This window comes from Babylonia areolata, chromosome 24 (assembly GCF_041734735.1).
Source record: "Babylonia areolata isolate BAREFJ2019XMU chromosome 24, ASM4173473v1, whole genome shotgun sequence".
In the NCBI taxonomy this organism is placed as follows: Eukaryota; Metazoa; Mollusca; class Gastropoda; order Neogastropoda; family Buccinidae; genus Babylonia; species Babylonia areolata.
The window spans coordinates 40,862,841-40,875,340 of record NC_134899.1 but is presented as its reverse complement, the minus strand read 5'-3'; the positions used below and the strand labels follow the sequence as shown (position 1 = coordinate 40,875,340).

The 12,500-nt window shown below is 47.5% G+C and overlaps 1 protein-coding gene across 6 annotated transcripts in view; it reads left to right on the top strand.

Moving 5' to 3' along the window:
* The window catches only part of LOC143298888 (uncharacterized), a 208,853-nt gene that overhangs the window by 177,955 nt on the left and 18,398 nt on the right, over window positions 1-12,500 (top strand). For all 6 annotated transcript variants that reach the window (XM_076611902.1, XM_076611904.1, XM_076611899.1 and 3 more), the window contains 2 exons: window positions 2,278-3,676; window positions 11,260-11,893. In XM_076611902.1, the coding sequence (XP_076468017.1) occupies window positions 2,278-3,676; window positions 11,260-11,893 (2,033 nt within the window). The remainder of the gene's footprint in view (window positions 1-2,277; window positions 3,677-11,259; window positions 11,894-12,500) is intronic.

The following is a 12,500-nucleotide window of genomic DNA, read 5'->3' as shown; positions in this document are numbered from 1 at the left end:
CATACATACATACATACAGCCAGCCAGCCAGCCAGCCAACAAGACAAACACACAGACAAATCGCCCCCCTTCCCCCCCAAGTCCCTCCGCCCCCCTCCGCCCCCCTCCACCTCCCGCCTCTCCTTACAAATCCCTTAAAAATTCAGAAATACCGCCATAAGTCATGAATGTCCCTTGATGAAAAAAAACCCGTCAGCAGTGAAGATGACGAAGACGAAGAAGAAGAAGAAGAAGTCTCAGGACGCGATGCCTCTTTTGCCCTCTGCCACCCCCACCCTCTCTCTCTCTCCTCCCCTACCCCCTTCACCTCCCCCCCCCCCTCCCCCTCCTCCTTCCCCGCCCTCGCCCACCCAACCAGATTCCCCACTAAGGACTTGAGAGGGGCATGGAAGGCATCAGTTTCAGGGGGCCCTCGGCTGTCAGTCATTCCGACAGCGGCATCCGCCAAGCAGGGTTTACGTCATCAGCCGTCACCAATACAGGGGAGGTGTGTCTCGGTACATATCCGGTATCCCTGAGAGCGACGCTATGGAGAGGAAACAATTTGCCCGATTCATTACGAACACTGTTGCAATGTGTGGTTTCCGTATGGGATTGGGACAGGGTTTATTGCTGCATCGCTAGAGTGGTGGTTGTATCTCTCGCAGTCATTGGTCGACAGTATGGGAGTGGATTGTGTCTCGTGCAGTCATTGGTCGATATTTCGGCGGTGGATTTATACCTCTCGTATTCTATTGGTCGATGCTGTAAAGGGGGGGAGGGAAGGAGTGCTGTTCCCATGTCGGTTTGAAATCCTTTCCTGAGGTTTTCTATCCACGCAGATCATTACGTGATCAGCTGTCTGTCATTGCAGACACATCGTGTTTCATGCTCGAACTGAAGCTCCTGCACAACTATTCCTTCTCGTATTTTGGTGAACCGTCAGATCAACCAGCATTGTGATCACATTTGGAGGGGAAAAAAAAAACTTCCCAAACTTTCTGGTTTGTTGTTATGCTTTTTTTTTTTTTTTTTTTTTTTTTTTTTTTAAGGGTGGTTGAAGGATAAATGCCTTTTTTTATTTTCTGTTTTGGATGATTCATTTCAGAAACATTACGTGTGAGGCATCCTGCATTGCTATTTGAGGATATACTAAAAACACCGGGTTTGGTGTTTTTTTTTTGTTGTTGTTGTTTTGTTTTTTGTTTTTTTTTGGGGGGGGGATTGTTCGTTTTGTTTTGTTTTGTTTTGCATAATGCTTTCACGTTTGGCCCCTGTGCTGTTTCCTGGTTTATTTCCTGGTCATTTCCTTTCACTTGGTTGACAACTGATGGAAATGGCGAGGAAGCACTCTTCTGAACTGTAGTGTGCGAACGTTAGTGAACTTATTCGTTTTTGGTATGAATTCACATCTTTGAAAGACTGAAATCCCCCCCTCCCGAAAACGGAGTATGGTTGCCTACATGGCGGGGTAAAAAAAAAACCCCAACTGTCATACACGTCGAAGCCCACTCGTGTGGTACAAGAACGAAGAAGAAGAAGAAGAAGAAATGTAATATCCACATTCTCGTTAGCAAAAAAACAGACAAACAAAACAAAAAAAAACAAAAAAAAACCAACAAAAAAAAACAGTGGCTTGAAAGAGACGGTTTCGAAAATAAAAAGATGATACTAAGAAGAGTGAGAAGAAGATTAGAACTCGGTGGGTGGGTGTAGAGGGTAGGGTGGGGAGTGGAGGGAGGGGAGGGGCCGATCAGCAGCAGCCAGAAGTAGCCAGCCAGCCGCTGTGGCAAAGTGGTTCCCGTCGCTGACTGACGACTGGGAGAGCGTGAGATCGAACCTCAACAGAGGCGTGTCATGGGGACAGTTTTCTTTTCAGCCCGTGACAGGGACGAACATACATCAGGCGGTAAAACAGCTGCTGTGTTCTTGCAGTTGTTGTACGTGCGGGTGATGTTGCTGCTATTTCTTTTGTTGTCTGTTGCTGATTGTTGCTGTTGTTGTTGCTGCTGTTGCTGTTGTTGTTGCAGCTGCTTGTTTTCCTGATTGTTGCTGTTGTTGTTGTTGCTGCTGCTGTTGTTGTTACAGCAGCTGCTACTGTTGCTACTGTTTGTTATTGTTCTTGCTTTTTGCTATTGATGTTGCGTGTTGTTGTTTATTGCTGCGTTGCTATTACTGCTGCTGCTGCTGATGATAACGATGCTGTACGAACTGTTCACGCACGGTCCCAGATCCTCGTGACGGTTCTTGCAGCGCTCGCTGCACTGACTGACACTGCCGGATGATGTCTGATTGCAGATGGCGGCGGCAGAGACCGGAACCACCAGAGGACCCCGTCTACGTCTGCAGCACCTGCTCCTCGGGACAGTGCACCCCGACCTCCCGCTCCCCCCACCGCCCCCCTTCCTGCCTCTGCTACCTCCGCCCCCCTCCCCCTTCCTTGTCCTCCGCCCCCTCCTCCGCCTGCTCCTCAACGTCCTCGCTGGCCAGTGTCGACCAGGAAGTTCAGAGCCGGTCACTCCCGGCCAGGACGCCTGAAGACTGCTGCACTTCGTCTTCTGCTGGTGCTGTGAAGTACGTGCCGTCAACGCAGTCGCCGCAGTGCAGGCAGCACGGACACGGACAGGCGGACAGACAGTGCAGACACATGATCCGAAACGCCACGCGACACGGCGAGGACGGCGGCGCCGCCCTTCCTTGCGGCGGGAAGACCCCGGTGGACGGGGACGGGAGGTGGGGGGAGGGGAACGAGTCCTCCTCCCTGACGCTGTGGATGGAGAACGAGACGCTGAAGCACCGGAGTCACTTCAGGCACGGCTCGGAACCGGAAGCGGAGCCCCACGTGACCGGAGTAGGTGTCTTCCGGAAAACCCCGTGGCTGGAGGAAACGGCGGTACCTCCTCCTCCTCCTCCACAAGACGCTTCACACCGCTCCTCCGCGCCCCGTCACCCACAGTCTTCCTGTTCAGACCACGACCACGACAACGACGACGATGATGATGGCGGAGTTTGTGATAGTGCCCATGCTTCCAACAGCGTCCCACTCCTCGCGGGGCGCTCCTCCTCCTCACGGACGCGTGTGTCGAGTAAAGGTGCCGCACAACAATCTGCTCCTCATCCCCAACAGCTTCCAGTGTCTGCTCCGGACTGGCAGTGCAGCGGTGGTAGTGGAGGTGGTGGTGGTGGCGGAGGAGGAGGAGGAGGAGGAGTTCAGCACCACACGGGGGGTCACGCACGCGCTGCACCAGCAGCACCAGCATCAGCAGCAGTGTCCGCTTCGTGTCTGTGTTGTCATCAACAGCAGTTCGTGCCTCGCTCTTCCTCCAGAAGCAGGGACTCCCTGTTCCATCAGCGGCACGGCTCTCTTCTCCCCGCTGCTGCTGCAGGACGAGCTGGGGGTGGGCGCCAGAACCGGTGTCCATATCGGCTGACGTCACCGGAAGCCAGAACTTCTACTTCCTGTTGGGGGTCCTCCAAGGCGTTGCGCGTGCGTCACGCGGGGCGCTGCCTCCTCTTGCTGCTGCTACTGTTGGTGGCGGTTGGGGTGATGTTGACGCATGTGATGGTCAGCCGTCATCCTCAGCCTCCTCCCGGTCAACCTGGTGGTAGTGACGGTGACGGTGGTGGTGGTGGTGGTGGTGGTCAGTGGTCAGCGACCGACGGTCAAGGCGGTCGACATCGTGTTGGAGCGCTGATGGTAAGGGTGACACCGGACAGAGTTGTCTGGTGTGGGATTTTTGTATTATTGTTCCGTCGTACATGCTGGTGATTGTAGACGTAAGAGAAATGGCTGCAGTGGAAATTTGTTTATAGTGTCCCGTCGTACATACGTACTGGTGATTGTAGACATTTTATTGAAAGTATTAGTTTTTTCATGTTCGACTGTTATAGTTTACGTACTGGTGATTGTAGTCATTTTATTAAAAGTAATCGTTTTTTTTCATGTTAGACTATTATAGTTTGAAAGGTAGGAGAATAACAGGCGCAACAGCCGAGTGGTTAAAGCGTTGGACTTTCAATATGAGGGTCCCAGGTTCGAATCTCGGTGACGGCGCCTGGTGGGTAAAGGGTGGAGATTTTTTCCGATCTCCCAGGTCAACATATGTGCAGACCTGCTTGTGCCTGAACCCCCTTCGTGTGTATACGCAAGCAGAAGATCAAATACGCACGTTAAAGATCCTGTAATCCATGTCAGTGTTCGGTGGGTTATGGAAACAAGAACATACCCAGCATACACCCCCCCCCCTCCCCCGAAAGCGGAGTATGGCGGCCTACATGGCGGGGTAAAAATAGTCATACACGTAGAAGCCCACTCGTGTACATACGAGTGAAAGTGGGAGTTGCAGCCCACGAACGCAGAAGAAGAAGAAGAAGAAGAAGAAAGGCAGAAGAGGAGGGGTGGGTGGTGGGTAGTGGGGTAGTGGCGTAAAGCGGGTAGAAGGGATAGTGGATAGGAGGGTGTCTGATCTGTGTGGAGGTGGTCATTTCTTGACATTGTCTGCTTGGTGGTTGTTTGTGTGTGTGTGTGTGTGTGTGTGTGTGTGTGTGTGTGTGTGTGTGTGTGTGTGTGTGTGTGTGTTGGTGCGTGCGAAATTTTGGATTTGTTCTTCTTCTCCCTGATTATTAGTCTCTGTCTGTGTGTATGTATCATACACACACAATACACACAAACACACGTACACACACACACACACACACACACACACACACACACACACACACACACACACACACACACACACACACTAACACTTACACACAGAGAGAGCATTGTGTGTTGAGAACATTGTCAGCTTACTGGGCAAGATCAGAATTTCTAAGCACTGCACTAAGTCGCATCGCATCGGATGCACAATGCAAAACTGTTACTTTCGAGAATAAAAACCCAAATCTGGGATTCGTCACGTAACTGTTACTCAAACGTTTTTATATTCGGGAATTGTATTGTATTGAACTTTCTGTCACAACATAGTTCTCTGTGTCTGCAAGTGTATTTGTTTTACTATCAACGTGGACTCCTCTACAGAACTCTGGGACAACACTTTGTGCTGCCGTGGGTTCTTTTACGTGCGCCAAGTGCATGCTGCACACGGAACCTTGGTTTATCGTCTCATTCGAAAGACTAGTACCCAGATAACCACACAAATTCTCGTGGAAAGGTAGGGGCGGGAGGGGGGGGGGGGGGTGGGGGGGGGGTGGGGGTGGAAATTCCAGTTCGTATAGGATTCGAACTCATGCACACTCACTTCCTGATCGGACGCAATACCATTAGTATCGCCGCTTCACGTTAATCCGTAGTTAACTGTTTATTTCAACTGTCACGGTTCCTCTTCTTTTCCTTCGTTCGTAGGCTGCAGCTTCCACGTTCACTCGTATGTACACGAGTATGCCCGTTTTTACCCCGTCATGTAGGCAGCCATACTCCGTTTTCGGGGTATGCATGCTGGGAATGTTCTTGTTTCCATAACCCACCGAACGCTGACATGGATTACAGGATCTTTAACGTGCGTATTTGATCTTCTGCCTGCCTGTTTGCGCACATTTTGACGTGGGAGATCGGGAAAAAAAATCTCCACTCTTCACCCACCAGGTGCCTTTACCGAGATTCAAACCCGGGACCCTCAGATTGAAACGCTTTTACTACTCGGCTATTGCGCGCGTCAGCACTCGCAGTAAAAACTGTTCAGCAGTTTCGCTTTCACTTCAGTTGCGAGGAAAATGTTGCTGAGTCAACACTGACACGCGATAAAGCTTTGCCGTTTAATTCAAGTCAGGAAAGAGCTAGATATGTCCATCTTGAAGTTGTTTTTGTTTTGTTTTGTTTTGTTTTATTATCATCTATTTATTTATCTATTGGATGAAAACGGCAAATATTTTGTGTGTTTTTTTTTCGATGCATCACACAGGCGCCTGCATGTTGTCACAAAGTTGCATGAGAGTTTTATTTCCTTCAATGGGTACATCATGCTATTTTTTGCATAGAGCTGGGAACGAACAGGATATCATGTATCCATGTGTACTCATTGTATACTAATTTTCTTGTTTTTGGTTTTTGTGGCACTTTGCTTCCCACCTCCACCTTTTTTTTTCTTTTTTAAAACAAACGCATTCTATTTTCTTGGAGTCAGCCTTTTCTCTCTGTTGTTTATTATATTGCACTGTATTGCTTATTGTCACAACAGATTAGTCTGTGTCAACTTCGAGCTGCTTTCTACAAGGAAAGCGCGTCGCCACAGTAAAGCGGCACCTGTATTTTTTTTTTAATATTCTGTCTGCGAGTGTATTTTGTTTTACAGTCAAAGTGGGTTTTTCTCTCTTTTTTTTTTCTTTGATGAGTTTGCCAGGTGTTCCCATTTCGTTGCCGTGGATTCTTCTACGTGCGGCTAAGTGCATGGCTGCATACGACACCTAGGTTTTTATCGTCTCAACAGAATGATGGTCATCCGAGACAACACATGAAGGGGGATAAACAAAGAAAACAAAACAAAACAAAACAAACAAAAAAAAAAGCAAAGAAAGTACAGCGATACGTCTTTAAATTTAGTTTCCTAACAGTGCATGAACACACGCACATACACAGAGGCACATACCTCTGTGTGTGTGTGTGTGTGTGTGTGTGTGTGTGTGTGTGTGTGTGTGCACGCTCGTGCTCTTCAGCATGAATGTTTGTATGTGCATGCATCTATGCGCACGCGCGCATGTATGTGTGTTTGTGTGAGTTTGTATGTGACTGCACGTAGAAGCATGCGTATGCTTGCTTCTGTGTTTGAGAGAGAGAGAGAGTGTGTGTGTGTATGTGTGTGTATCCGTGCCTAGAAGCATGCATATGCGTGCTTCTTTATGTGTTTGAGTGTGTGTGTGTGTGTGTGTGTGTGTGTGTGTGTGAGAGAGAGAGAGAGAGAGAGAGAGAGAGAGAGCGTCAGTATGTGTCCGCGCCCAGATGCATGCATATGAGTGCTCCGGTATGCATGCGCGCGCGCGTATGTATGTGTGAGTGTGTGTATGCGTGCGCGCGCGCGCTAGCGTGCCTGCGTGCGTATGCGTGTGATTGTGTGGATCCCCGCGCGCGCCCATCTGGGCTGTTTTTCGGAGGGCAAAATGGCATCTCCGAGAAGCAAGCAGCTTGAGGAGACACGATGGAATTGACAGCGTGTGTTAGTTAACTCTGCCCTCAACTCCACAGCCACTTGGAAGCGAGGGAAAAGCTGGTGTTGTCTCCCTTGGGTTGAAACTTCACCGGTTCTGGTTTTTTGTCAGCTGGGGGCTTTTTTCTGGTGTGTCCCTGAGCATGGGATAGCGGTTTTGACTGTCAGTGAAGTGTGTGTGTGTGTGTGTGTGTGTGTGTGTGTGTTGGGTGGGCGGTGTACGGGGGAGGGGGGGTGGGGTGGGGGGGCGGGGGGGGGAAGAGAGGGGGGAGGAGTGAGTGTGTGTGTTTGCGTGTGCGTGCATGCGTGCGTGCGTGTGTTGTGTGTGTGTGTGTGTGTTGCTTCAAGTTAATATTTAAATATTTTACCCTGTGTGTGTGTGTGTGTGTGTGTGTGTGTGTTGGGTGGGCGGTGTACGGGGGGGAGGGGGGGGAAGAGAGGGGGGAGGAGTGAGTGTGTGTATTTGCGTGTGCGTGCGTGCGTGCGTGCGTGTGTTGTGTGTGTGTGTGTGTGTGTGTTGCTTCAAGGTAATATATAAATATTTTACCCTGTGTGTGTGTGTGTGTGTGTGTGTTTGACTTGAAGTGAACATTGAAGCATTGTATTTTATGTCTATAAATGAATAAAGTATTAATGTAATTATATCTTTTATATACACATATTGAAAGAGCCTTCGTGACTTCGAACGTTGATACGGTTTTTTTTAAACTTTTTTGGGTTTTTTTTTTGCATTCGTTACCAGTCGTTTCGCTTGTTAGTTTAGCGACTTCTCTTTTACGAAGTCCATCAGTGAAGTAATTTTCTGACATGTACATAAATATTCATTTGAGATTCCACCTCCCATCTATACCTGATCTACCCAGTTCCCCCCAACTCACCATTCATCTCTCCCACCCCCCTTCCTCTCGTAGACGATTACACTCAAACGTAAAAATCGATACTCTAAAAAAAAAAAAAAAAAAAAAAAAGAAGTCTAAAATCACCAGTATATGTGACGGGACATTAAGCAAAATTCATCATCATCATTATCATCATATTGAATGTCTGTGATTCTCGAAAACTGTTTACTGATGAGTTCTGCTCCACTAATTGATTTGTTGAATGTTATTATTATGATTACCATTTTCTTTATTATTATTATTATTATTATTATTATTATCATTAGCAGTGGTAGTAGTAGTAATAGTAGTAGTAGCAGTATGCACACACACACACACACACACACACACACACACACACACACACACACACACACACACACACACACACACACACACACACACACACACACACAATGAGCCGATCAGAAAAGAAAACGATTGCAAAGCGTGCCAAGAAAACTGGCACTTAAAAAACCAGGAACAGAAATCCTCATGTCTTTAAAATGGGGTTTAGGGGAGTTATATCCATTTGCAGGACCAAGCATTGAACAAGTACTGATATATCATTTAGAATCAACACACCATGAATGTATGGTTGCTGCTCTGATGTTGATGGATAAGTTGTTTGGAACACTGACCTATTACTTTCCAATGTTCACACATTATGCTTGTATCTGTAAATCTTTGCCTGAACAAATATAGAAGGAATGTTTGAAAGACAATAGAAAGGATACTAGAGATATCATACATAATAAAACAAACAAGAAAAAGTGGGACAGTGACCTACTTAATCCCAGACCTTGAGTCATTTGGGTGATGGATGAGATCGCCAGCGCTGGCCTTAAAAAGAAAGCCTGCCTCTTTCCAAAATTGCGCTACCTCTCCCTCCCCACCCCAACCCACCTGCGAATCCTCACTCCCACACTCCCCCCCCCCCTCCCACACACACACACCACACCTCTTCTCCGTCTTCCTGGTCTACAGTTTAATTTCCTGCTCACTACTTACGTGTATTTACAGGATTGTAATCTTCCGTCCCTCTCGGAATCAGTAGGGCTAGTAACTGGCGCATGCGTGTGTGAATGATAGGTGGTGTGTGAGCAGTAAGCGCTTTGATTTGTCTCTAGACTCTGGCCACGATTCCGCGGGATTTCCTAATATGAACTCGTCTTGTCTTCAGCGCCATATAAAAAAAAAAATCTAGTTGCGCATGCGTGTGTGAATGATGGGTAGTGCGTGAGCAGTAAGCGCCTTGATTTGTCTCTGCCCACGATTTCGCGGCGGGGTTTCTTAATATAAACACGTTTTGTCTACAGCGCCATAAAAACAAACAAAAATCTCCCCGCTTACTTATTACCAAAGACTCTAGCCAGGAGTCTGGCCCACTGACCGACTACCCCAGCAGGCAGAGAAGGCAGGCGATATATTATACACTGTGGCGCTTGCTTCATGAGGCCCACAGACTCCATCTCCAAGGGTCATGTTCCTGGGTCACAACAGCTGTGATGTCGTCGTCATAAAAAAACGCCGAGGCGGTGTCTATCTCATCTACTTGATGGAGTCATCAAAAACGGAAAACTGCCAACCCCCACCCCCAACCTACCCCCACCAAACCCCCACGCCCCCCAGCCCGCCCAGCTCACACAGACAGGAAGTAACAGCCTGCCTATTGATTCCGCGAAAGATGAAGAGTCTCCCACTCCTTCCGCCTCGCTAGGTTCCGGTAGTACCTTCTGTCAGCGTTGGTTTGTCAAATGGAGCTTATAAATATTTATGAACTTTTTTTTTTTTTTTTTGGTTGTGGTTGTTACTGGGGGTGTCAGGTAAAAAAAAAAAGTCGCCACCAGTGGAAGAACTAAAATGAGTAAAGAGAGGGGAGGATGGGGAGGGAGGGAGAGAAAGAGGGAGAGGGAGAGACAGACAGACAGACAGAGATACAGAGAAATACATAAACAAATACAGAGACTCAGTAATGGGAACACGCGTCAACTGAAAGTAGGCCTCTTCCCCTACTACCACTGCTAATCTCCTCCTCCTGCTGCCACTACTACTAACTACTACTACTGCTACTGCTGCTGCTGCTGCTGCTGCTGCTGCTGCCGATAGTGTTTCTACTGCTACTGCTACCACTATTACTTCTTATTTTCGTTGTACTACTATTGCTGCTACTGCTACACACAACCGCCTACCACCACCACCACAACCACTCACATACCTCATTCTGATGTTCTCCTGGCTTGAAAGTGCCTCTTTTTGTAAGGTACGTGTAAAAGAAGTATGCATGTAACGCCTCAATGCTCCCCCCTAACCCCCTCCCCCTTCCCCCAGCGGGGGGGCACAAGGCGTTTTGCCTTGCCTTGCCTTGCTTTGCCATGCCTTTCCTTGCTTTGCTTTGCCTTGCCTTGCTTTGCATGCCTTGCCATGCCTTACCTTGCTTTGCCATGCCTTACCTTGCCTTGCCTTACCTTGCCTTGTCACGCCTTGCCATTGCCTTGCCTTGCCTTACTTTGCCTTGCCTTGCCTTGCTTTGCCACGCCTTGCCATTGCCTTGCCTTGCCTTACTTTGCCATGCCTTGCCATTGCCTTGCCTTGCCTTACCTTGCCTTGCCTTGCCTTGCCTTGCTTTGCCACGCCTTGCCATGCCTTGCCTTGCCTTGCCTTGTCATGCCTTGCCATTGCCTTGCCTTGCCTTACCTTGCCTTGCCTTGCCTTGCCTTGCCTTGCTTTGCCACGCCTTGCCATGCCTTGCCTTACTTTGCCATGCCTTGCCATTGCCTTGCCTTGCCTTACCTTGCCTTGCCTTGCCTTGCCTTGCTTTGCCACGCCTTGCCATGCCTTGCCTTGCCTTGTGACATCCACGAGTGATGGTCTGGGTCTTTCTGGATGCTGGGTGAATGTGCTCATCCCTGACTGGAGCTACCATAGAGAGCATCTACCAGAGAGAGCAACGGTTCACACACACACACACACACACACACACACACACACACACACACACAAACAAACAAACCAAACCTTTAAACCTCTTTCTGTTACTGACAATGTTTCTTTGTACTGCATATCTCCGGGTGATGTGATCGCTGGTAATAAAAATAACAACCCTCTAAAAACTATACACTCATAATTATTCATCATATCACAGTTTCTTTCTCTGTTGTAGTTTTCTTTTCTCTCAAAAATTATATACACACATTTTTCTGATGTTGTCTGTTGCTGTTATAACTGTGGTTTCATGTGTTTTTTTTATGTTACAGAAATTGCATATGCAACCCATCCCGTTGAGAGAATTCCAGGCTCGTCTACATACAATACGGAACGAGTACGACCTTTTACGTATATTTCTACCCGACAGTGACGTCAGCGATGACACACTGAAGCACCTTCTCACCGCCTCGTCAGCAGACTCTGTGACGCACATTGACGTCAGTGAAAAACAGCATTCAGTGGACTTGGTGATTTCAAAGTCGTCCGAACCCAAGGACGATGTGCAAAGTGATATACGGAACGTAAACGTATTACAACAACAACAACAACATCAACAAAACGAAGACTCAGAAGGCGGTAAGACCTTCAGCAGTGGTGATGGTGCTCTATCAAATCTTGGTGCTGTAGCTTCAAATCCACACGCTACGAACAACCAGCGCGTTTCCGAAAAGAATGCGGTGTCGACTGACGATAACACCGGACCAACCAGAACGGATATAGACGAGGACGGTGGGCGGAAGTTGAAGAACGACAACTCGGATTCAGTCTCTTCTGTCACGGATGTCAAGCGGGGTGACGTCATGGAACGCGTCAGAAGGAGGTTCAAGAGAACCATGGAGGAGGAGTCCTGGGAAGAGGAAGAGGAAGAAGACGACTCGAGAAACGAGGATGCTCTGTTGGAAGGTGAGTTCAGGAAAAAAAAAAAAAAAAATCAAAGAAAATGGTGCATAGAATGAGGCAGCCAACCCCCCCCCCCCCCCCACCCCCCAACCCCCCAATAACTATATTCTTTTTAGCAGTCTTATTTATATAAAAATAATGTAATAAAGCAAAATCTTGGGATCACTTCAGTGTGGTTCTCCAGACCCCATAACTATTTTTTTTTAGCAGTCTTGTTTATAAAAAAAAAAAAAAATCAAAAAAATCTTGGGATCATTTCAGTGTCGTCCACAGGCCCCGTAACTTTTTTTTAATTTTTTAAAATTTTTTTACCAGTCTTGTTTATGTAAAATGTAAAAAAAATATTTAAAAAAATCAAAAAATCAAAACAAATCTTGAGATCATTTCAGTGTGGTCCACCAGCCCCCATAACTTTTTTTTTGTCTTGTTTATATAAAATGTAATAAAAAAAACCAAACAAATCTTGAGATCATTTCAGTATCAGTTTTCAGTTTCACGGAGGTGTCTGATCGTGCGGCCTGGAAATAATAGTCATACTGCTACAACAACTACAACAACAACAACTACTACTACTACTACTGCTGCTGCTGCTGCTGCTGCTGATGATAAT